Genomic DNA, 27,494 nt, shown 5'->3' on the forward strand with positions numbered 1-27,494 from the left:
TAACCTTGATTAACCAATAAAATTTATTCTTTTGATTTCCCATCATATTATTCCCATCATGTGTCAATAAGCAGCAGTGATCAGAGCCAACTGCATTTTATAAGCATGATTAGAAGCCATTGCTTGACTCTCAAGTCTGTTCTCCTATCAGATAAAAATGCTGAAAAGGAACTAAGATGATTGAATGTTTTTATGATCAATGTCCCTTTTTCCCAAATGTAGATTGCATTCACTCTATCACTGTCTATTGGGGAATGAAGTCAAAGTTATTGGATCTGATTTAAAAAAAAAAAAAAAGTGGTAGGTTTTCAGTTTAAATGCTGATAAATGAAGAAAAGCATTATGGGGTCTAAATTATCTAGACCATTACTTTAATTTTACTCTCCTTTTGACATACCATGAGACAGTCTAGTTTCATAAAAATAGTCACTGCCTTTCTCTTATTGCCAATAATCTCCTAACCATGCTTTTCCTAAGACAATGAAATATTCCCGTATGACCTAAACATGAATAAAACATCTTTGATGTGCCAAACTTACTTGTAACTTTCATCCAACAATAGCCTTTTCAGCATTTCATGTTGAAAACTGTTCTCCACTTTTACACTTCCAACTATATTTTAATTTTTATTCAGAATGTAAAACTTTAAATTTAAAACCTATAAAAGTATCTTATAATTCATCTATCTGTTCTCAATTTTCTATTGCAGTTATCTACAATTGAATTATTGCTATCAATACAAGAGTTAGACACCTACCTAAGGAAGAGATCATATCGAGTATCATCATTTGGGTTCCCTGATGGGGTCGTGTAGCAATAATCCATTAAGACATTCCATCTGCAAGGAAAAGGAAGAATAATTTAGAGTCAGAGTCTCCTGTGGATATTAGTTATTCACCCAAAGGAAGTAGATATTCACAAACATCTTACTCCAGGGAATATAGTTTTTTAACTAATTATTTCCTGAGACTTCTTGTTTAATAAAATGTTCTCCTAAACTCAGAGTGTTTAAAAGTCTGCAACAAATTGCCATTGCACATCAAGTGTCACATAAAACCAAGAACAGAAATGCCAAGAAGACAAAAAGGGAGAAGGCAAAGTAGAACCAAGTTTCTCAAGAGCACCAATCTCTTCAGGATGTAAAGTTTAAATAATAATATACGAGAAACCCAAAATAAATCATATACATGTTACAATTTTTATTAAGGTAGAAATGGATCTTTACTTTTGAATTTCCTTTCAATTTTGATCATCCTAGATTTTCTAAGAATCAGCTGAAATGACTTATTTGGTTATTTTGCAGAGATGTTTCTGGGGATTGTTATATATAGTTATGGGCCAGAGTGCTTTTGTTTTTTAAAATAAACATTTACTGAATATTAACACACACATAGGAGGGCTTCCCCTGTAGCTCAGCAAAAAAAGAATCCACCTGTAAAGAAGAAAATGCACAGGACGCAGGTGCAATTCCTGGGTCAGAAAGATCCCTTGGATGAGGGCATGGCAATCCATTCCAGTATTCTTTCCTGCAGAATCCCATGAACAGTGGAGCTTGGTGGGCTATAGTCCATGAGGTCACAAAGAGTTGGACACGACTACAGCAATTGAGCACACACACACACACACACACACATAGAAAATGTACAGACCACGTATTCACAAAATTACTGTATCTGACTAATCATCTTTCAGATGAAAAAGCAGAATTTTCTGATATCCCCAGAGCTCTCCCCATGCCCTTCTTCCCGTCACTATCTCTCCTTCTTTAAGGAAAGAAATGTTATTTTCCAATTCATGACTTAAAGTATCACCCTTCCTTTCATCCTGTAATTTATTATTTCTATTTATTAGGCATTCCTAAATGGTGTGGCAATGACAATATTTTTTTAAGTGAATGAGCTAACTTTATGATTCATCAGGCTTTAGGCAGCCAAAATGTATTAACCAACAAAGGATAGGAGCTTGAAATTACCTGCCATCCAGATTAGTGGCTTGTACAGCTGCAAATACTTTGGTTTTCAAAGGTAGTCCTATACTTGGGATAATTAACTGCTGATTGTAGGTTGAATCCTAATAATTAAAAAAAAATAAGCAATTAACCCATCATTGCCTTCCCAACAACAGCACGTTTACTTAAGACAATAATGGCCTATTAGAAAAAAAGAGAGGGCAAATCAACCTAAATTTACCAAACCAACTCCTAAAAGGACCTAGTTAATCCTCTTGTTTTTGGCAGAACTTTTCTTAAATCATATCCAAGTAACAAACTCACTTCCATGCATAAATCTTTTCATGTCCATAGTTTATCATTTATGATGATTAGTGTTCAATGTATTTAAATTATATGCAATGGTTACTAGTAAAAGGTTAGTATTAGTTTGGCTAATATTCAACTATCACTATTCAGTTTATTTAAATTCATATTTCATTTATTTAAATTATATTAGTAGCTAATATTCAGTTTATTTAAATTATATCTGCTTCAGTTTAAGCCCTTTGCCACTGGAGTTGTAAATCTTTATACTCTTAATAATGTCTCATTAACCCAAAGTCACTTATCTCGCAATTTTAAATTACCATAATTTAACTGAAAACAAAAACAAAAAAAGGACCAGTATGTTCTCCAAGTTGCCAAAAATGCATGCCATGAAATTCCTGTACTAGATAACGTGGTGAGGACTTACAGAAGGGTGTCTTAGGGCTTCATTTCTACCTTTTACCCTTAGTTTAGACCAATTCTGCAGAGCTTATTTATATAATTCCCCAATTTACAGTAGATTAAGGAAGCAAATTAGAAACTGATAGTAAAGAAAAGCAGAAAAAAAATGAAGAATAAAGAAAAAACTTCTCAAAATCTAAGTTGTCAAATCATTTATCATGGAGGCAAATTGTTTCCCCCAAATTTAGTAACTCTGAAGATAAAGCTATTTTGCAGCAAAGGGAAATATTTAATGAAATCTCAGTATCATCAAGCAAAGGCAGAATACAGAGCTCACTCTGTTTCAGGAGGTTGGGAAGAAACAACAGGTACTGAATTTTGAAACTTAAAGCAATAATAACTTGGATGCTTCACTTTTGAAAGAGCTGCATTCATGTGGAACATTTCATTCCCAAATGAAGCCTGATAAGTGAGGGATTATATGCTGTACTTATTTTCTATATTTCTGTGATAAATGATAACAGCTCCTCTAACAATTTCTCATAGGTAGTATTTTTAATTAATTCTCTTCCTGGCTCCCTTTTCCAACTTCTTCAAGTTATACACACTTCATTGACTATTATGGCTCATTCATCTTGTACTTGCATCAGTATTGTCTCAAGGATCTTATTTCATTTTTTTTTTACAAATATTATACTACAAAGTCATTTGCAAATGATATTACTCAGCTATGGTTTAATCTTAATTATCACCTTTTTCTCCTAAAATTCTTCTAAACAGTAATGTTTAGATTTTATTTTGTATAGTTGCCATACTCCTGTTAGTAAATATTGTCCCTAAAATCAATTATATTTATTTTAGATTTTTTTCTTCAACTTTAAAAATAATTCTTAATTACCATAGCCCAGTTTTAGATTTACTCTGTTTCCTTATCTACTCAGAAGACACTATTACTTAGGTGCAATTCAAATTCAAAATCATACTCACTTAATTTCCACAGAGAAGAAAACTAATCTATTTATGCTATGTAAGAATAAGGGCCAAGGTCAACTCGAAGTAAACTGCACATATTGAAATCACAAAATCAATAAATGTCATTATTTTTTACAAGTAAAATTTTCCTAAGTACATTCACTGAATCCCATAACACAGAGAAATAATTGTACTGAATCCATATTCAGTACAACTTTTCCTTTTCAAATAGCTAACCACAGAATAAGAGTTCAGTTCAGTTCAGTTCAGTCGCTCAGTCGTGTCCGACTCTCTGCGACCCCATGAATTGCAGTACGCCAGGCCTCCCTGTCCATCACCATCTCCCGGAGTTCACTCAGACTCACGTCCATCGAGTCAGTGATGCCATCCAGCCATCTCATCCTCTGTCGTCCCCTTCTCCTCCTGCCCCCAATCCCTCCCAGCATCAGAGTCTTTTCCAGTGAGTCAACTCTTTGCATGAGGTGGCCAAAGTACCGGAGTTTCAGCTCTAGCATCATTCCTTCCAAAGAAATCCCAGGGCTGATCTCCTTCAGAATGGACTGGTTGGATCTCCGTGCAGTCCAAGGGACTCTCAAGAGTCTTCTCCAACACCACAGTTCAAAAGCATTAATTCTTCGGCGCTCAGCCTTCTTCACAGTCCAACTCTCACATCCATACATGACTACTGGAAAAACCATAGCCTTGACTAGACAGACCTTAGTTGGCAAAGTAATGTCTCTGCTTTTGAATATGAGATCTAGGTTGGTCATAACTTTTCTTCCAAGGGGTAGGCATCTTTTAATTTCATGGCTGGAGTCACTATCTGCAGTAGTAGGTATATAATATAACTTCATAATTCCCAATGGTTAGATCAAAACCTTTGCATGTAAAACAGGAAAATATGGCCCCAAAATGGTTGAAGTGCTGCAATAAAATCACATTTGGGTAGCTAAGTGTTAGAGTTCCAAACAAATAATAAATACGGTTTCAGATAAATTCATTAAAGTATACCAAAGGTCTGTTTAGTTAAAACTATAGTTTTTTTCAGTAGTCATGTACAGATGTGAAGGTTGGACCAGAAAGAAGGCTGAGCATGAAAGAATTGATGCTTTCAAATGGTGATGCTGGAAAAGACTCTTGAGAATCCACCGGAAAGCAATAAGATCAAACCAGTCAGTCCTAAAGGAAATCAACTCAAAATATTCATTGGAAAGACTGTTGCTGAAGTTGAAGCTCCAATAGCTTGGTCACCTGATTTGAAGAGCTGAGTCATTGAAAAAGACCCTGATGCTGGGAAGAGAAGGGGGCGACAGAGGATGATGATTGGATGGCATCACTGACTCAATCGACATGAATTTGAGCAAACTCTGGGAGATAGTAAAGGACAGGGAACCCTGGCATGCTGCTCCATGGGGTTGCAAAGACTCAGACATGCCTTAGTGACTGAACAATAACAAAAATTCTTTTCCAATATAAATTGCTAGTTTTTTTAATGTCCTGAAATTGGCAAAATACTACAATGGTGCCAAGTTAAAAAACTAGTTTGAGGTAGTAAAACTCTTCTGTATGATACAGCAATAATGGACACATGCCATTCACAGTTTTCAAATCCCATAGGATATATAACATGAAGCATTAACCTAAATGTAAATTATGAAAATTACTTAATATATCAATATTGGTTCATAAATTATAACAAATATGCTACATGCCCCATAATGCAAGGTGTAAGTAATAAAAGAAATTATATGTAGGCCCTGGATGTCTATAGGAGTTCTCTGTACTTTTAGATCAATTTTTCTATAAACCTAAAACTTCTCTTAAAAAGTAGTCTGCTGATTAAAAAAAAAAAACTAGTTTGTAGGGAAGTGGTTGAATTTTATTAAATAACTGTTTAGTAAACAAATTTTAAATTTCAATGTGTTAATTCAACCATTAGTAATATCATTTCAAATTGGTTAAAAATCAGAATGATTTTGGTACTATGTATGTTGTTTATAGTCATATCAAATTTTAACCATCAAATTAAAATCTTAGGTTATCATCAAATTATAGGCTTGTATTTGGCACTAAGATTCTAGAAACTCTTTGAAGGATTAGGTCTAGTTTAACAATAGGACTACTATACTATTTCTAATGATAAAGGAAATAGCTTAATAGCAAAGCTCTCCTCAAGTCCACACTTCTAAATTTTTATTTTCTGCATTTCTGCAGAGAGAATAGCTTAATTTCATAGAAAATAGTGGTATCCTTAAATGTCACGTGAGTATATTTTCACTCTTTTAAGATCTGGAATTCTCATCTTTGTTTCAGTCAATTGTAACAAATAATATTGAATCCAAGTCAGTCATCAAAGTTCTACCTCAGGGAGATTACACATATAAATTAACAGATAGAAGCTTTCCAATTTAAAAATATTGCTTACAATAATAATAAATATCTGGTCATACTGGGAATGAATATTGGCACATATTTGCTGAGTATTGTAAAACCAAGTATGTTGGCAGCTTCTCCTTGCAGAAGAAAGTTTAGAAATGACAGAAAGGCAATCTTCATTCCAACACATTTTAATTTGTTGTTTAGAACTCTGTGGTGTCAGACTACAAACTTATAAACATGATTTTTTAAATGCCTTTGGAAAGTGTCCTACTACAATATTTATAGCTCATTATATGCAAAGTATAAAGCACTGACTTTTAAATCAGTTGCATGAATTATAACTCAGTGCCATGATGACATGAATAATAATGTAAAAATCAGATTCATAATTTACAAAAATGTTGGTTGATATATTGAAAAATTGATATTTAAATCAGGCATTTAAAATGTATGAATAAAATTTTTAATCAACATGAAAATATCATTTGGGGGATTAATGTTAGAGTTATAAATAGAAATTCATATATTTTTCACATTTTGCTGCCACTGTCAATATTTATATGACAAAAGTTTAGACAATACTGTATAGTCAAACCCAAACTATTTCAGATATGACAGAATTGACAACAGTCATAACCCACACTAGAAATGTTAACACACTGAACACCAAGTATCTTGCCTTCAAATGAAGTATCGTTTGGACTTTTCCTATCTTTTTATCACAAATATATTATTTCCAAAATCTTGACCCTGACTATGTTTACACATACACAAACACACAAATAAATATATATGTATAAATGTAGATAGACACTTGGAGTAGCTACGCAGAATCACATATATGAAGTAAAATTTAAATCATTTATCAACTTCTGGAAAATATATACCTTTATCACTAAGATATTTGGAAATGGTGGTGAAGATGAATAAACATTACCAAAGTATAACAGGGTTAATGTAACTTTTGGTGGATTTTTATAGGAAAGCCATTCACATAAATGGCTCCTCAGAACAGTGAGAGAAAAAAATAACATCCTTCAACCGTCAACTTACGTTATAAAGGAGCAGGTTCAAAGTGCTGACAAATGTACCATTGTTCTCCCTCACAGAAATGGCAGCTGAGGACCTAAAACAGATTGAGGAAAAGGGAGGCACTGATGAGATTTTTAAATTAACAGCTTCAATCACACCTTAATGTTAGATTCAAGGCACCAAAACTCTTGAGCAATCCTGACATAACTAAGTCTGGAATGGGCATATTGTTTAAATCACTGAACAGATAAATAATCAGAAAGCAAGAGGAACTAAATAAAGGCAAACTGCTCTTTCTGATCTTTTCATTTATAAAGGAATCTTTTTTTTTTTTTTACATTTTTGTTACATATATGAGACTTGGAGAAAAAGAAAAAGTTATTCCAATAAAGTCTGAATCTAATGTGAATACATTTTCAACTCCATTTCTGTACAAGCTTTATGAGACCAGGAATTTTGTTTTATTTTTTTCACTGTTAGAGCTTTGCATGGTACATATAAGGTGTATAATAAATATTTGTTGAATAAAGAAAAAGTGAAAGTGAAGTCGCTCAGTCCTGTCCGACTCTTTGCAACCCCATGGACTGTAGCCTACCAGGTTCCTCCATCCATGGGGTTTCCAGGCAAGGATACTGGAGTGAGTTGCTATTTCCTTCTCCAAAAGTGAAAGTTGCTCAGTCCTGTCCAACTCTTTGCGACCCCATGGACTAGTTCTCCAGGCCAGAATACTGGAGTGGGTAGCTTTTTCCCTTCTCCAGCAGATCTTCCCTCTGAGGAATCGAGGGTCTCCTGCATTGCAGGCAGATTCTTTACCAACTGAGCTATCAGGGAAGTCCCATTTAAATGAATGCATATCCATGTGTACTGAAGTTCAAGAATGAATTTAGTGAGGAAGTTGAGGGGAGCAGAGTGAAAGACTATGACCCATTTCTCTCTGCACCTGCTTCTTTTTGACTCAAGGCCTTTCTTTTCTTGTTTTCCACATCGAAATCTTGCTTTTGACCAAGTCATTTATCATAACTGTACCATTAAATTATCTATGAATATTTTTTAAACTGAAGCAAAATGTGTCCTCCATGTTCCCTTGTGACTGAGATGAAACAATAACTTTACTTTTGTGAGAGAAAACCCTACAGCTGAAGAGGGAAAGTTTTTATTTAATCACCCCATTTTGTCAAAAATATTTCACAAATCCATATGATTATATTGCAATATGGATGTAAACACGTCTTGGAGTGTGTGTTTTGGGAGTAATAAATGAATGTGGTAGTGGTTTGTCGCTAAGTCTGATACGACTCTTTGAAATCCCATGGACTGTAGCCTGCCAGGTTCCTCTGTCCATGGGATTTCCTACAGTAATTGGAGAAGATTGCATTTCCTCCTCCAGGGGATCTTCCTGACCCAGGGATTTTAAGCCTGCATCTCCTGCTTGGCAGGCGGATTCTTTACCACTGAGCCACCTGGGAAAACCTCAATGAATGAATACCTGACTAGACAAAAGGCAGTGAATCCATGTCTGAAGCTTTTTGACTATGAGTGGTACCATCTTTGCTGGGAATCATCAGCATCTGTGCAGGGGACACCTCGGCAGGAGGCATGGAGACCTTAGATTCTGAGGCAGCAGTCCAACAGGGAACACATACCCAAACAGGACCCAACAATACAGTGACCAATGGTCTACCCATTGGACTGCATAAGCCCCCTGGATTCTTGGGTTCTTTGGCAGTTCTGAAGGGAGCCAAGAGAACCAAAGGCAGGTATTTGACTAACGTGAGCTGGTTTTAATTTAGGGAAAAGATTAAAACTGAACTGTTGATGTTCTTCAAAACAATAATTGTTATAGATGGATAAGTTCAGTTCAGTTCAGTCGCTCAGTCGTGTCCGACTCTTTGTGACCCCATGAACCGCACGCAGCATGCCAAGCCTCCCTGTCCATCACCAACTCCCGGAGTCTACCCAAACCCATGTCCATTGTGTCGGTAATGCCATCCAACCATCTCATTCTCTGTCGTCCCTTTCTCCTTCTGCCCTCAATCTTTCCCAGCATCAGGGTCTTTTCAAATGAGTCAGCTCTCCGCATCAGGTGGCCAAAGTATCAGAGTTTCAGCTTCAACATCAGTCCCTCCAATGAACACCCAGGACTGATCTCCTTCAGGATGGACTGGTTGGATCTCCTTGCAGTCCAAGGGACTCTCAACAGTCTTCTCCAACACCACAGTTCAAAAGCATCAATTCTTTGGCGCTCAGCTTTCTTTATAGTGCAACTCTCACATCCATACATGACTACTGGAAAAACCATAGCCTTAAGTAGATAGATACATAAGACCATATACAGTTTCCATTAGATTCAGTTTAACTTTCTCAACAAATCCTGCTATTAATATCTTTGTAAGTTCCTCAAGGATAAAAATGACCCAAATAAAAAGACAACATGAGAAAGTAAGAATAAAATGCGACTTACGAAGCAAGTTGGGTATTATTAACCAGGTATTCCAATGGATAACTACAGCTAAATTTGTAAAGAAGCCCAGGTAGATAGCTGATGATTGTTGGTGGGTCTGGAGTATCAATATATCCTGAAATATTTCCTATTTGTACTGAAGTTGCATTTCCATAAGCACTGACTCCAGGAACTGTGGATACCTGTTAGAATTGTAGGTCAAGCTCAGTGATTAAATAGTTACTCATAAATCTAGGCATTTCATATGCAAAATAAAACATTAGATCAGATCATTTCTAGGGTCTGTTGCAACTATAACATGACATAATTTTGAAATTATACACACATAATTCTAAATTATAAGTGATCATATGTCTTTTTTTCTCTCATTAAGAGGGTGATTTAATTTTTTTAATTAATTTTTATTGAAGTATAGTTGATTTACAATGTTAGTTTACAATGTGTTAGTTTCTGTGATACAGCAAATTGAATCAATTATACATATATTTACTCTTTTTAAAATGTTATTCCCATGTAGATCATTACATATTGAGTAGAGTTCCCTGTGCTATGCAGTAGACTCTTATTAGTTATCTATCTTATATATAGTAGTATTCATATGTCTCCCAATTTTTCCCTCCCCTACCACTTTCCCCCTTGGTAGCTATAAGTTTATTTTCTATATCTGTAACTCTATTTCTGTTTTGTACATAAGTTCATTTGTAACATTTTTTTAGATTCAACATATAAGCAGTATCATATTTGTCGACTCATATGTTTCTTTTAAATAAATAAAGCTTCATATTACCAGAGATGGTTTACTCATATTTCATAAATAAGAAAGGAGAGAAACTATATGTTACTTGTTGTGCAAGAGCAAGTAATTTGAAAATACTCATGGGTAAAGCCAAATTTCATGGCCTGGACGAAAAGCCCCCTGTTAATGTGATCTTGTTTTCAATGTTAGCTTCATAACTCCAGGTCCCATTCTTGGTTAGTGATGCCCCAGCACCAAGGCCCTTGTTGCTCTGGCATTTGTGCACACTCCTGCCTCCTCTCTGGCCCACCAGAACATATCCTACTTCTCCCCTGGATCTCATCTTCCTTGGGAACTTCTCCCGACCCCCCATACTTTCTGTCTCACAGAAGCAGTCATAGTGCATGAGTGGTCCATCCATAATCAGAGCTCTTTGCAGGCAGTGGACCCTCTAGGTCTTATTTGCCTTTGTCCCTTCAGCATAGCTCAGTGACACCAGCATCCTGGGACCCCTGAGAAAAAATTTAAACAAATGAATGAAGGTCACAAATTTTCTGATGGTCAATCTCCCTAGGGTCTTCCTCTGGTACATGGAGATTCTCATCTTTCAGGGTAATAGTTCACAGGGATGTTGCAGAGGGATCATGAACTCCTAGAATTTATATAAAAATATTGTCCATGTGTATATTCTCTTGGGACTAATTAGTTTTCACTGGATTCTCCAATTCCACTAAAATTTAATAACCACCATTTAAGGAATTGTTAATTTTTTTTTTAATTTAACACAAATGATTTTATTCTTGTTGTTCAGTTGCTAAGTCATGTCCAACTCTTTGCTACCCCATGGCTGCAGCACACCAGGTTTCCCTGTCCTTCACTGTCTCCCAGAGTTAGCTCAAATTCATGTCCATTGAGTTGTTGATGCTATCTAAGTGTCTCATCCTCTGCCATTTATTTTATTACATGTTAATATCTTAATTAAAAAGTTAATACAAGATTCAAACATTTAAATTGCAATTCCAAGTCTGAAATATCTAGAATAAGTCAAAGAAGGAAGACTTTCAAAAATTGAGGCCTTAAATTATGTTACCATAGTTATAGATGTTTTCCAAGTCTGTAACTAGACAAAGGTTTTTCTGATGAAATTTTGTTTGGGTGAAGTTGATATCATACATGTTATTGGGAAGCACTAGGCTCACAGTTGGGCTTCCTTGTAGCTCAGATGGTAAAGAATCCACCTGCAATGCAAGAGACCCTGGTTCGATTCCTGGATCAGGAAGATCCTCTGGAGAAGGGATAGACTACCCACTCTCCAGTATTCTTAGGCTTCCCTGGTGGCTCAGCTGGTAAAGAATCCAACTGCAATGTGGGAGACCTGGGTTGGGAAGATCCCCTGGAAGAGAGCATGGCAACTCATTCCAGTATTCTTGCCTGGAGAATCACATGGACAGAGGAGCCTGGCAAGCTACAGTCCTTCAGGTTGCAAAGAGTCAGACATGACTGAGAGACTATGCATAGCACAGCACAGGCTCACGGTCAGATATTTTAACCTGGAGGTCAAGGATTTTGGATGAATTCTGTCTCTGATGATAGTATCAATATCTTAGAACACTCAGATGGTAATGACATACAGGAATGACTGCCTATTAGACTTCCTAGATGGCACTGGTATTAAATAATCTACCTGCCAATGCACGGACATAAAAGACATCAGTTTGATCCCTGGGTTGAGCTGATTCCTGGAGAAGGAAATGACAATTCCTTCTGGTATTCTTGCCTGGAAAATTCCATGGGCACAGGAGCCTGGCAGCCTAAAGTCCAAGGGGCTACCAAGAGTCAGACATGACTAAGTGACTCAGCACTAAGGTTATTATTGCCCAGGCTCTCTGTTCTCATGTGTGAATTACCAAGTAGAGGGTCACCTGAATACCTCTTTTATCAACAGTGACTATTAGCAGTATGTTTGTCAAAATTCAGACTCTCCAGTGAAACAAACTTTATATGGACCTATGATGATTAAACTCTGAGGATTTTTAAATCATGGTAACATATTATTTGAGTTAATAAGTAACTAATTCAAATAATTAACTCAGCACAGGCTATGTAATATGGCAGTAACAATTCAATCTTTATATCTTAATATATTAACACAACAAAAGTTCACCTGTTGTTTATGCTACATGTCCAATACAGTTTGGTAAAGGGGGTTCCATTCCAAGTGTTTATGCAGTGTTTTTGCCTAAGACTGAGTCTATTTCCCTGTAGCACTGCCATCTCAGCATGTGGCTTCTAGTACTGCTAAGACAGAAACGCCAGAGCTAGTAGGTCATGTAGAGGCTTTTAGCTGTGTACATGTCAAGTCCAATAAGAGTCTACAGGACTGAACCAGTTACAAAGCCCTCACTAACTGCAAAGGGGCTGGGAAGGATAGCCTTGCCTGTGCTTATGAAGAACTAACAATTCTGACATCAATAATGTTCTTGGTTGTCAAAATACCGTTGAACTTCTCCCCCCATGTTAAATACAATATAATGATCAATTAGTATTCTAGCGGCTATTACGAAGACCTGTAACATTTAATTTTCAACAAGAGAATACACTTTATACATGGACCTAAGAGCACATGGGCAAAGCTGAAGCAATTATCTAGCTGATTCATGAAGAGAACCAGAACCCTTATGAAAAAACATTTTGATTCTAATCCATATGATTTAGTAGTCTACTTAATTTTTCCCATATAGATCTGTCCTTGGAGCAGATACCAAAGCTGGTGATAACTAAGACAAAAATATAAACTAAGTAAATCTTCCTCTCTACACATTGCCTGCCTGACTAGCTAGCTAAGCATGCAAATTCTATCTGTGAAAAAAAAATATATGTGTGTACACACATACATGTACATTACAGTTTTTATACCAGACTTATTCAGTTTTTTAAAAAAATGATACATACACACACACGCACACACACACGGATGCTTTGCCTGGCATTTCTCTGGAACTGTTCTCTTTTTTTGGCAACAGGGAGCAGGATAAGACTGAAATGGAGAATAGGAAGCTCCCTGAAGCAGAGTCCTTGAGAGGAGGGGCTGTGCTGCTTCTCTCCACTTGAGCTCCCTCCCTTCTTCCCTACTTCCCTCTCTCCCTTCCTTTCCCCACAAGGAAGCTTGGATGTATAATAATCAACCTGCATCACTTCCCCTCACTCTCCCTTAGGCCCACTTCATAACCTCTCTGCATACAACTGAGAGAGATGAATAAACATTTTTAATAAAAAGAGTCAACAATACTCAAGCTGTATATTTGGAAACAGTCATGGGCACAATATTCTAACTGCCCTCTGAGAAAAGATAAAGGAGATTCGAAGAAATCTTTTTCCTGTCTCCTATCTCCCATCAAGTCTTAAAAGCCCTGCCCTTAGAATAATCAAGCTTTCCCTCTTAGTTGCAAACAATAACTTATCAAGAGGAAAAGACAATCTCTCCTTCTTTACTGGCCTAAGTGGACATGTTCAATGAATCTTCTTTTTGTCTTTGCTAGGATTAACCCATAAGACTATATTTAAACAAGCAAAAGGAAAATCTGTTTTAAATAAATTTTAGCCTAACACCCCCACCAAATCACAATTATCTTTTACTTCAATTAATTTTTAATTCCAAGAAGAGTGAATGCCTGTTATAATTCTATTTTTGGTATTCAATACATGAATAAATAAATGAATAGTGTAGATAAGTGGTTCTCATTCAAGGTAGAAATATCTGAAGTGGTGTTTTAATTTTCACAATGACTGGATGGAGCATGTTGCAGGGATTTCATGGGTAAGATTTGGTATGATAAGCATTTTTAAATTCAAAGGATAGATCCACAGTATGAAGAAACTCATGCTGGAAATGCTAACAGCCCTCTTTTGCAAAACAGTGGTATGGATCATTCAATGGTAAACAGGATACCTAGAAGATTCTAAGTTTCTCATTAGATATTCCATCTTTCTTCCTGAACGAGGTCACTAAGAAATAATAGGCCAAGTGATTCATTGCCAAACTCACTGGAATATAAAAGATACTTCCATAAAAACCATGAGGAACACAGCTAATGAAAAACTGTAGAGAAATACTCCTCAATGTCACTCATACAAAATAATGCTGGTTAGAGTAGCACAGTCAATCTCAGGCCCCTCAACCACCAGCTACAATAAACAGAACCAGTACTGGAAAATGAAATCATACGTTTGGGATCAGAAGCCCCAAACAGGCAAAGGAAAGTGGTTTGTTCAGTTTTATTGGGCTTTTATTCTTAAAAGATAGATTGGGTTTCTGATTATTTCATGATATGGGGAGTTTTGTTTTTGTTTTTTTAGTTATGATCCCCAAACCTAGCACATAGTTTCACTCTAATCTTACCACTAAATTGTTTCCACAGCCCTCCAAGGTGCTGAGATTAATGATGAAAATGACCACAGCAGGAAAGGTGTTGTTATTGATGAATCCCCTGCAGTGGGAATCCCCATGCCTTCCGTTCAGCGCCAGGTCTGCTTCAGAATAACCGGAGAAAAGAACTGTGCAAAAATTAATCTTCATTGTAATGGCCTGGACCCCACAGTAGACATTGATGTCTCTTTCAGCTGAAATAAAAAATATAAAAAACAAACACATCACAAAAGCATAGCACAGGGTCCAAGAATAACTTTAACATCCTCTGAGGTATTTTCATACCCTCTGTCTGTTTAACCGACTCGTATACTTGAACACACCATAATCCAATGTGAAAGTATTAAGAAAAATACCCAGTAAAAGCAGTCGTTGACTTTGTTATTTCCGGAGAGATCTTCGAGTGTAGATATTATATTTCATCTCTGTTTCCTTGTGCTTAGTATACAGTGGATGCGCGTTAAATGGTGGTCAAGTGGTGTAAAATGATTGTTGGAGAATTGAGTGGAAAAAATTACGTCACGAGGAAATTCAGAAGGAAGTAACTGAATTATTTAGAACACATATCTAGGTAGCGAGACTCATTACAAATGATGCATTTTCCCAAGTGTAAGGAAGAAATCTATCCTAAGCCAAATTGTTGAGCACCCTGGTGTTTTGTAACCCATCTTATCCAGGATATAGAAACAGAAGCCATCCATCCAGATTGTTTTATTTTATTAAGCTATGCTAGAGAGGAAGAAAATGAAAACCAATCTGTTGATATTTCATTCAGAAATGCATAGTCAACCCTAAAAAAATTTTTCCAGTGACTATGACTGAATAAAAGCAATGAACTCAGCATTAAAACGTAAGACAAATTTGCAATTTTCCATGATTCCATGAGTTATCAGTGATGGGATCCATTCCAGATCTATAGAGGTGAGCAGGCATGCCTACACATACACACACACACACACACATGCACACATGTATGTGCACACATTTTCATATATCTAGTTATTTTTCTACATGTAATGAAGAAAATATATGTAAAAAATGGCTAATTCAATTGCTGCTAGGTAATTTCGCAGTGGCAGAAGCTCTTATTTTATTGGTTTTGGTAACAGTTACAGGTTGAATTACTTTCCTCCCTTCAGGGAAAAAAAGAAAAAGATACATTGACCCTTAACCCCTAGTACCTCAAAATGTGACCTTATGTGGAAATAGGGTTATTGAAGTTGTAATTAGTTTAGATGAGTTCATACTGGATAGGATGGGTTTAATTCAATATGATTGGTGTTATCGTTTGAAGAGACAGAGGCACAGGAAGAATGCCAGGTGAAGACAAAGAACTGCAGTGATGCACCTAAAAGCCCAAGGATCGGCAAAGACCACCAGCAAACCACCAGGAAGATGCCAGGAAGAATTCTGTTCAGAGTCTGAGGGCGCTTAGCCCTACTAACACCTTGATTTTGAGTTTTGGCCTCTGGAATTGCAAAATGATAAATTTCTGTTGTTTCAAGTCACTCTCTTGTGGCACTTTGTTACAGCAGACTTAGTAACCTTATCACTCTTTACCACTCTTGCTATTACCACTGGGATAAAAAATCTGAAACATACAACTGGTTTTCAAAATGTGAAATAAAAAACAAAATTGGATTAGGTTACTTGGAGCAATCACCTTAATTGTTCCCAAAAGGTAAAACAAGCAAAATAAAATATTTTTGGCTAATGATCTAAGTAATATGTAAATCCCATTCATGATTTTTTAGCATAAAGTAAATTTTCTTAAATATATCAGTTCTAACCTCAGGGTAAAAATGTTCAGTGGCGTTTCTTTGGAGTGTTTATTCTCCATACTGGTTTTTGTTGGTAAAGTGAGTCATATTTTGAGGACATGAATAAATCAAAATGGAAATTTCTATGTTTGATTATGATTTTAAACTCAATACAAAAAATTTTAAATATTTTCATAGTGAAAAAAAAATGGAAAATCTTTTTTATGGCCAAAAGGCAAATATTAGACTAGTTCTTATGGAAAACTCCAAGCAACATTCCCTTTGTAGGTGGAAAATAAAATGAATTCATTGTGAAGTTATACTGTGCCAAGATACAGTATAATAAATACCATTTAAAATTCAGAGAATATATCTATTAGCTTTCAATGACAGTAGCTGTTCAAATGCAATTTTTAAATGATGCTCTTATTAAAATAATGAGTTCTTTTAAACAAATGTTTAAGTGTTTCAAACATTTAAACTTCAAATTACCTCTTAAATCTGTTGATTTTTCTCCATCTGCATGCTGTTCCTTTGCACATGTAACCATTATCTTTTCTCTTAAAATATTACATTAACTTCCTAACTGGTTCCTTTAATTCTGCTCTTAATGCCCTCTGTTTAGTATAACTGTTAAATGTGAATCTAATTATTTTATTTCTTTGGGCAGATTTTCAACAGCTATTCATTTCATTCCAGCCAAAAGTTCAAATCTTGAACCAGTTCCTCAAGATTCTCTGTGGCCCACCACCTACCTACCTCTGCATTCTCATCTTCTCTCCATTATCCCCCTCGGTCTCTACAACCACTTCATTGAAAATTTTTCATTTTTTTAAATGTATCTAAGTGACAGAAGCCAGAATAGTGGTTACCTCTGGGGGAAAACTGTCTAGAATAGGGGAAAGTGAAAGTGAAGTCTCTCAGTCGTGTCTGACTCTTTGCGACCCCATGGACTGTAGCCTACCAGGCTCCTCTGTACATGGGATTTTCCAGGCAATAGAACTGGAGTGGATTGCCAGTTCCTTCTCCAGAGGATCTTTCCAACCCAGGGATTGAACCCGGGTCTCCCGCATTGTAGACAGAAGCTTTACCATCTGAGCCACCAGGGAAGTCCTTAAATGAAAGTGAAAGTTGCTCTGTCATGTCCAACTCTTTGGGACCCCATGGACAGTAGTCCTCCTGGCTCCTCTGTCCGTGGGAATTCTCCAGGCAAGAATACTGGAATGGGTTGCCATGCCCTCCTCAGGGGATCTTCCCAACCTAGGGATTGAACCCAGGTCTCCCACATTGCAGGCAGATTCTTTACCCTCTGAGCCATGAAGGAAGCTAGAATAGGGGAAATAAAGAAAATTTAGAGGGTGATAAAATTGTTCTCTATCTTAATGTGAGTGTTGATAATGAGTATAAACATATGGAGAAATTTTAAGCCACACCCTTAAAATTGGTATATGTTCTTTTAGATGTTCTTCCTCAATAAAATACTGTGAGCACTTTAAAAAGCCTAATAAAGCTTACATAAGACCTTTAAATGGTCTTCTTCACCTCCATAGATGCTTCTCTTAACCCCAGTCCTTGTCTGAGAAACTCCTACTCATCCCTCAGGTCTCAAGTTTCATTGTCTCGTTCCCAAACACTTTGATGATCCCAAACCTAAACTATGCTACTCTGTTCCTATACTATCATATTAACTTTGAATTACATATGCATTTGCATAATTGTTTTCTCAATAAATTGAAAGTCCCAGAGAGCACGAAACTAAGATATTCAATGATGTATTCCAGTGAGTAAATTGCCAATATCCATTGGATCATCGAAAAAGCCAGAGAGTTCCAGAAAAACATCTATTTCTGCTTTATTGACTATGCCAAAGCCTTTGACTGTGTGGATCACAACAAACTGTGGAAAATTCTTAAAGAGATTGGAATACCAGACCACCTGACCTGCCTCCTGAGAAACCTGTATGCAGGTCAGGAAGCAACAGTTAGAACTGGACATGGAACAATAGACTGGTTCCAAATTGGGAAAGGAGAACATCAAAGCTATATATTGTCACTCTGCTTATTTATTTAACTTATATGCAGAGTACATCATGAGAAATGCTGGGCTGGATGAAGCACAAGCTAGAATCAAGATTGCCATGAAAAATATCAATAACCTCAGATATGCAGATGACACCACCCTTACAGCAGAAAGTGAAGAAGAACTAAAGAGCCTCTTGATGAAAGTGAAAGAGGAGAGTGAAAAAGCTGGCTTAAAATGCCACATTCAAAAAACTAAAATCATGGCCTCTAGTCCCATCACTTCATGGCAAATAGTTGGGGAAGTAATGGAAACAGTGACAGACCTTATTTTGGGGGGTTCCAAAATCACTGCAGATGGTGACTCTAGCCATGAAATTAAAAGATGCTGGTTCCTTGGAAGAAAAGTTATGATCAACCTAAACAGCATATTAAAAAGCAGAGACATTACTTTGCTAACAAAGGTCCATCTAGTCAAAGTTATGGTTTTTCCAGTAGTCATGTACGGATATGAGGGTTGGACTCCAAAGAAAGCTGAGCACTGAAGAATTGATGCTTTTGAACTGTGGTGTTGGAGAAGACTCTTGAAAGTCCCTTGGACTGCAAAGAGATCCAACCAGTCCATCCTAAAGGAGATCAGTCCTGGGTGTTCATTGGAGGGACTGATGTTGAAGCTGAAACTCCAATACTTTGGCCACCTGATGAGAAGAACTGACTCATTTAAAAAGACCCTGATGCTGGGAAAGATTGAGGGCAGAAGGAGAAGGGGACGACAGAGGATGAGATGGTTGGATGGCATCACCGACTCAATGTACATGAGTTTCAATAAACTACAGTAGTTGATGATGGACAGGGAGGCCTGGCATGCTGCAGTCCATGCAGTTGCAAAGAGTCAGACACAGCTGAGCCACTGAACTGAACTGAATAGAACTGATTGTCCAAAGGATTGTTTCAATTCTGGCCAGGGATTGGACAATAAAAAGGCTAAAAAAATTTGTTGTTGAGAGCAACTGTTAACAACTGAAAAAAATGTCCTACTTTTGGCAGAAGTGACCTTTGGCAACATGAAGTAGCATTTTTTTCTTCCCTCAAAGCCCCACAAATGGAAAAGGAGTGCTGAATAGATGTCTTTACTATATACAACCAGGGAAGAATGTGTTTCGCTGGAGAGTGACAAGTCTTTAGAAAGCTAGATTAGGATGGATTTGAACAGGTCCCTTTCTTAAAATGTAAAGTCTAGTTTGTTATCACTTCTCCAAGTGGGATCAACTTGTAGCAAATTCAGATCCATTGCACGGGTTAGTTTCCAGTTATAAAACAGAAAAGAAAAGAGAGCACAAAGTCTGGACAAAGCAATCATTGTCATTGTTAAGCTAGCATAGGCATCAACTAATTCCTCTCGAACTAAGGTGAAGAAGATAAAATCTTCATTGGTTTAAGTTAAGGGAATGATATCTCTCTTGTAACATATTTAATGGTATCTATTCACTTCCATACATTTATGATATGCCAAATAAGGCAGTGATACTCACTCTCTATTTCCCTAGGCATAAATAGAGTTCTCAGTGCACGCTCTCAGTTCAGTTCAGTTTAGCCGCTCAGTTGTGTCCGATTCTTTGTGACCCCATGAATTGCAGCATGCCAGGACTCCATGTCCATCACCAACTCCTGGAGTTCACTCAGACTCACGTCCATCGAGTCACTGATGCCATCCAGCCATCTCATCCTCTGTCATCCCCTTCTCCTCCTGCCCCTAATCCCTCCCAGTATCAGAATCTTTTCCAATGAGTCAACTTTTCGCATGAGGTGGCCAAAGTACTGGAGTTTCAGCTTTAGCATCATTCCTTCCAAAGAAATCCCAGGGTTGATCTCCTTCAGAATGGACTGGCTGGATCTCCTTGCAGTCCAAGGGACTCTCAAGAGTCTTCTCCAACACCACAGTTCAAAAGCATCAATTCTTTAGCGTTCAGCTTTCTTCACAGTCCAACTCTCACATCCATACATGACTACTGGAAAAACCACAGCCTTGACTAGACGGACCTTTGTTGGCAAAGTAACGTCTCTGCTTTTGAATATGCGATCTAGGTTGGTCATAACTTTTCTTCTAAGGAGTAAGCGTCTTTTAATTTCATGGCTGTAGTCACCATCTGCAGTGATTTTGGAGCCCCTCAAAATAAAGTCTGACACTGTTTCCACTGTTTCCCCATCTATTTCCCATGAAGTGATGAGACCAGATGCCATGATCTTTGTTTTCTGAATGTTGAGATTTAAGCCAACTTTTTCACTCTCCTCTTTCACTTTCGTCAAGCGGCTTTTTAGTTCCTCTTCACTTTCTGCCATAAGGGTGGTGTCATCTGCATATCTGAGGTCATTGATATTTCTCCCGGCAATCTTGATTCTAGCTTCTGCTTGTACCAGCCAAGCGTTTCTCATGATGTACTCTGCATATAAATTAAATAAACAGGGTGACAATATACAGCCTTGACGTACTCCTTTTCCTATTTGGAACCAGTCTGTTCCATGTCCAGTTCTAACTGTTGCTTTCTTACCTGTATATAGTAGTTGACAATTTGATTTCATACTTAAGTAGATATTTTGCTACCTTACAGAGATTATTTTGCATGGGAAGGTTTCCTGTGATCTTGCCTGTGTGCTTGCTACTTGATCTCATTCCCCACCATTTACTTCTTTGCTTTTTAAAGTCAAAGGAAAATGCAATCATCCAGCTCCTAACTGGCCTGAGCATGTTTACTTCACATTTGTGTCCTGATTCATACTGTCCCCTTTGTGCTGTTTTCCACTCCTTTATGTTGTTAACTCCTACTGATACATCAAAATTCAGCTCAGTGCCATCTTCTCCAGGAAACTGTTCCTTATCAGCTGGTATGGGTGAGGCTTTCTTTCTATCCCACTCCACTATCTGCCCAATCATTCTGTAAATGTGCACCATACTTATCTCCCATTATGGACTGTGATCTCTTTGAGAAAAAGGACCACTACCTTTTAATCCTTAGAGCAGTCTATTGCTCCATAATTTATATGAGTTCAGTTCAATCGCTCAGTTGTGTCCGAGTATTGCAACCCCATGGACTGCAGCACACCAGGCCTCCCTCCAATATTTAGAGGATAGTAAAGAGTAAGAATTATAAACTTAATAATCATCAATACACAGTATATCAATTAATAATAGATGAAATATTCATTGATAGCACTCAGGTAAGAGAAGTGGGCTGAGAACAGAAAAGTAATTTCTAAGCTGTCCTTTTATAAGAGTTCATTTTTCCTGTGATTTGTAATCATTCTCTCCTGCCCTATTCCACATTACCCTATGGGTCTACAAAGTTACATCCATTATTCCTGAGAGTGGATATTTGCTTCTCCACTAGATTATGAAATAATTGAATGCTGTGGGTTTTGCCAGAGTGCCCAACAAATACTCAAGAAGTGTCTATCAAAATATGTTTAATTAAACTCTTTGACAAACTGCATTCACAGTGTCTAACTTTTTAATATCAACTTTCAAGATTCACAAAGAAAATATGTACATAATGATATGGGCTCATCTTGACTGTTCATCCAGAACTCATATATCCTATCCTTTCTCTGCCAACTGCCTGAGATTCAGAGTTTAAAATGAACATCAAAATTCTCTACATCAGATATTTTCTAATTCAATATTTTAAATAATATGAAATTAATGAATTTTTGCTATTTGTTTAGGTATTTAGCCTTTTAAAGTGTATTAGTCTAGCAATTAATTATCTTGCTTTATTATTAATAATTCATCTTAAAAATCACTTCCCCTTAATAGCAATAGATTTGGTAATCCCTCTTGTCATTAACAGTGAGCAAGTATGTGGCACCCAGTTGGGGTTAGCATAAATACTGTGGTTATGTAACAACACAAATCTAGCAAGACATCTTGAGTACCATGCTCCAAACAGCACTTCTTATGAATATGCATTACAGAGAATCTTATTAAAATGCAGATTCTGATTCAGTAGATCTGGGATGAGGCCTTATTTTTGCATTTCTCACAAGTTCCCCATGTGATGCCAGTGTTGTAAGTGAAGGGGAGAAGAATTTGCCACCTCAAAATATGCCTCCTGGGCAGAAGGACTATCTTAAGTTGATTAGTTTTAAGAAACAGCATACATAAGAAATATCTGAAAACAAGTGGAAGATACTCTTCTCAAAGAGACATTTACATTTACAAGGGAACTCTCCATTTGTGTGTCTCCCTCTCCCTACCAGGAAGGAAGAGTATAGATCTTCAGAAACTCTTACGAATGGAGGCTACTGACCTAAATCTGCTATGCTTTGCTTGATAACCTCCCATAGCCAGCTTCCCCAACATCTCTTTTATCTTTAACTGGAAATAGTATTTAAAGAGGTGACTTGGGCCATTTCAGGCAGTTGCTCAATTTTTCTAAGTATCACCCATGAATACAGGAGGTTTTGTTGTTCAGTTGCCCGGTCGTATCCACTCTTTGAGACCTCATGGACTGCAGCACACCAGGCCTCCCTGACCCTCACCATCTCCTGGAGTTTGCCCAAGTTCATGTTCATTGCATCAGTGATGCCATCCAGCCATCTTGTTCTCTGATGCCCTCTTCTCCTGCCCTCAATCTTTCCCAGCATCAGGGACTTTTCCAATGAGTTGGCTGTTTGCATGAGATGACCAAAATACTGCAGCTTCAGCATCAGTCCTTTCAGGGAATATTCAGGGTTGATCTCCCTTAAGATTGACTGGTTTGATCTCCTTGCTGTCCAAGGGACTCTGAGGAGTCTTCTCCAGCACCACAGTTCAGAGGCATCAATTCTTTGGCATTCTGCCTTCTTTACGGTCCAACTCTCCCAACCATACGTGACCACTGGGAAGACCATAGCCTTGTCTACACAGACCTTTGTCAGCAGAGTAACGTCTCTGCTTTTCAACACAGTGCCTAGGTTTGTTATCCCTTTCCTGACAAGAAGCAATCATTTTCTGATTTCATGGATGCTGTCACCATCCACAGTGATTTTGGAGCCCAAAAAGATTAATGGGTTATGAAACTTTTGTTTGTTTTTCTTCTGTTAATCTCTCTTTTATTATAGGGGCCCTCAGCTAAGGACTTAGAAGGGTAAAGGGAAAATTATTTTTTCTCCCCTACACAATACATTTTGATTAGGCAGAAGAAAATCCTTAAATGGTTTCCGTCTGGTGAGATTAAGCACTCCCACCAAATTGTAAGATTTATATGCTTATAAATGGGAGAGATTTAAATGGAAAAGGAACAGGAAAGAGAGAGACCTGAATAATGAAGGGGATGGGTGTGTGTCTCATTTACTTTCTTTCTGAGGAACTAACTAGTTTGAATTAAAATGAAAGAGCACTTGTGAAAGGCTTTGTGAGACTGAGCCCAAATAGGTCTACTTTAGTGTTCAGGTGGCCATGTGAGAAATAAAATTAGAAATAGAACCTTTTTCTCCTACATTACTCTACCCCACTCCACAATCCATAGCAGTTTAGTAACCAGAAGAGGACATTCACTTCAAATGGAAACTATGCCCTAAACACTGTTTGAAACAATTAAAGGAGACATGGGTGAGGCTGGGTGAATCTATTGTGAGCAGACAAGGGCTCTGTGCACTTCTGATGCAGGTGTTCCTGTGAATATGATTGTCCCTGTATCAATGGGTTTTAAGGTAGCTTTCGTTTAAAACTTATATGAACCAAAACCTATTCCATACAATAGGAAGAGCCTTTTCTGTATGCTGAAGAGTGCACTTTGTGAGTTCGTGCCCAGTCACTAAGTCCTGTCTGACTCTTTGCAATCCCATGGACTAGAACCCGCCAGGCTCCTCTGTCCATGGGATTTCGCAGGCAAGAAGACTGTAACGGGTTGCTGTTTCCTCCTCCAGACAATCTTCCCAACCCAGGGATTGAATTGAAGTCTCCAGTATTGGCAGGCAGATTCATTACCACTCGTTACCACCTGGAAGTCCCATGCTGCCTTGTACTGCCATAGAAATCTCACCTGGAAATACAGGACAGTCATCCCTCAATACGCATGTGGGGTTGACTCTAGAACCATCCTTGGATACCAAAATTAAATAAAAATCCACAGATGCTAAAATCCCTTAATTAAAACAGCATGCATAGTATTTGCATATAGCCTACATGCACATCCTCCTCTATACTTTAAAGCATTTTTAGATTACTTATAATACAATGTAAATTTTATGCAAATCATTGTAAATGCTATGTAAATTATTTGTAAATATTTACTGGCATGCAGCAAATTCAAGCTTTACTTTTGGAACTTCCTGGAATTTTTTTTTTTTCCCCATCAATATTCTCAACCCAAGTTTCATTGAATCCATAGATGTGGACCTGTGGATACAGAGGGTCAACTCTATTTATTTCTTGTACTCTAATAGGTATTCCAAAACTATGTAATCTTAGCAGATTATAAAAGTAATTTATATATTATTTCCATTTCTATCTCTATAAAATGAGAGTAGTGCCATTTGACACCACATAAACTTTTAAAAAATTGCTTAGAAAACAGATGCTATTTGTGTTGTTTTAACTCATTTTTGAAAACTACTTCTCCTCCTGAGTTTTTATACAATATTGAGGTTTTGGTGCTAAAAAAGCAAGAAGTTTAAAGGGATACTGATATTTTATCTACCCCAAATATCAGCAGTTGATGAAGATTTTAAAGTGGATTAGGAATTCAGGCTTCCTCTCTGTATTGAACAGGTACCTGGCCACCTCAATTTTCCACATCTGTTTTTCATTAGTGAATGAAAGCTGTGGTTTGCAGGGTTGTAAGAAATGAATATACAATCTCAGACAAACTGCAGACTTCTATTTGCACTTGCTGCTTCACATTCTTTGGAATTAGAAGAGTTCAGTCTTTTTCAAGCAGAAGAAGGAATATAGGTTTTACTTATACAAGTAGAAGAAATTTAAAAATCCATGCAGTAAAGAACTTCATTATTAAAATAAAGAAAGGGAGGGACTCTGAATCGTTCAGTCATTGCACTTGCAAACGAATTCCTCTTCTCAACACTGCACTTTATCACTGACGATTAATCAGGATGTGATCAGCAGTTGCTGTCTGGATCAGTTCTTCTGCCTCATCTGGTACAGTAATTGCAGTCACAGATGCAAAGTGAAAGCAGGCATTCTCTTCACAGCTTGGAGGCCAAACACTACTACTGTGTAGGAAAGAAGGAGTGGTGGCCTTTCTTATCTACACAGAGGGCCAAGGCATATTCCCTGGAATAGTTGTCCCATTTTCCACCCTGGCTTTGGGCACAGAACAGTGCAATGGTCAAGCAAAGTCTAACACAAAATAGGACAGCTCATTTTGATTGACTCACCCAAGAAGTCTATCAATGAAATAAGCTGATTATCTATTGTATTTCCTGTGAAATACTGGTACTCATTGAAATATTAATCAATATTACAAGGAAAAAAAAAAGATTTCCTTAGTAAAGATGCTCCTGGATAAAAGCTAAATAAATTTTTCTACCATAGGATTTTTCAAATTCTTTAATATGGCAATTTCTATTGTGATTCTCCATTTACATGCTGTTTTTACATTTCAGTTCAGTTCAGTTCAGTCACTCAGTCGTGTCTGACTCTTTGCGACCCCAAGAACCACAGCACACCAGGCCTCCCTGTCCATCACCAACTCCCGGAGTTTACTCAAACTCATATCCATTGAGTCAGTGATGCCATCCAACCATCTCATCCTCTGTCGTCCCCTTCTCCTCCTGCCTTCAATCTTTCCCACCATCAGGGTCTTTTCAAATGAGTCAGCTCTTCATATCAGGTGGCCAAAGTACTGGAGTTTCAGCTTCAGCGTCAGGCCTTCCAATGAATATTCAGGACTGATTTCCTTTAGGATGGACTGGTTGGATCTCTTTGCAGTCCAAGGGACTCTCAAGAGTCTTCTCCAACACCAGTTAGAAAGCATCAGTTCTTCAGTGCTCAGCTTTCTTTGTAGTCCAACTCTCACATCCGTACATGACTACTGGAAAAACCATAGCTTTGACTAAATGGACCTTTGTTGACAAAGCAATGTCTCTGATTTTTAATGTGCTGTCTAGGTTGATCGTAACTTTTCTTCCAAGGAGCAAGCATCTTTTAATTTCATGGCTGCAGTCACCATCTGCAGTGATTTTGGAGCTCCAAAAAATAAAGGCTGTCACTGTTTCCATCGTTTCCCCATCTATTTGCCATAAAGTGATGGGACCAGATGCCATGATCTTAGTTTTCTGAATGGTGAGTGAAGCAAACTTTTTCACTCTCCTCTTCACTTTCATCAAGAGGCTCTTTAGTTCTTCTTTGCTTCAGAACAGTGGTGTCAGCTGCATATCAGAGGTTATTGAGCAAATTTCACTTTTATTGAGATATAATTGATTGATTCAATTCCTAGGCATGTTGATAAGAAGTCCGAAGTCCCAGAGGAGGAGAGAGGGATCTGGAATTCTCAAGGAGGAGAAAAGGGCAAACATTTATTTTCTCTACATTCCTTAGTCTTAGCCACATAAAGTGTTTTTTTCTTTAAGCCCAGAGCAGATGATTACACAACAAAATGACTCAGCTTAAACTCTGTGCTGCTGCTGCTGCTGCTGCTGCTGCTAAGTCTCTTCAGTTGAGTCCGACTCGGTGTGACCTCATAGACTGCCGCCCTCCAGGCTCCCCTGTCCTTGGGATTCTCCAGGCAAGAATACTGGAGTGGCTTGCCAAGGATCATATAACAACATTGTATCCTTCTTGAGGACAGTTTCTCTTTCTTGAAAACCTTCCGACTAATGCTGTTATCCTAAAATGTATATTATGGGAGTTGGCCTGATAAAATCTTTCTACTGTTAGTTCTAAACCTGTCATCTTAAAATGTAAATTGTGACAGTGGGTCTATTAAGATCTATACAGCCTTGAGACATTCTTTTCATTTACTGTAATAACCAATTAACCCTACTTATTTAATTTATATGAAGAGTACATCATGAGAAACACTGGGCTGGAGAAAACACAAGCTGGAATCCAGG

The 27,494-nt window shown here is 37.5% G+C and overlaps 1 protein-coding gene across 1 annotated transcript in view; it reads right to left on the reverse strand.

The window, feature by feature from the left end:
- Positions 1-27,494, reverse strand: part of ZPLD1 (zona pellucida like domain containing 1) — a 49,580-nt gene that overhangs the window by 13,960 nt on the left and 8,126 nt on the right. The window contains exons 2-6 of the mRNA XM_040225506.1: positions 14,639-14,859; positions 9,504-9,685; positions 7,064-7,136; positions 1,973-2,070; positions 758-838 (exon numbers count right to left, since the gene is read on the reverse strand). Of these exons, the coding sequence (XP_040081440.1) occupies positions 758-838; positions 1,973-2,070; positions 7,064-7,136; positions 9,504-9,685; positions 14,639-14,859 (655 nt within the window). The remainder of the gene's footprint in view (positions 1-757; positions 839-1,972; positions 2,071-7,063; positions 7,137-9,503; positions 9,686-14,638; positions 14,860-27,494) is intronic.

The sequence above is a fragment of the Oryx dammah genome, unplaced genomic scaffold (assembly GCF_014754425.2).
Source record: "Oryx dammah isolate SB20612 unplaced genomic scaffold, SCBI_Odam_1.1 HiC_scaffold_2, whole genome shotgun sequence".
In the NCBI taxonomy this organism is placed as follows: Eukaryota; Metazoa; Chordata; class Mammalia; order Artiodactyla; family Bovidae; genus Oryx; species Oryx dammah.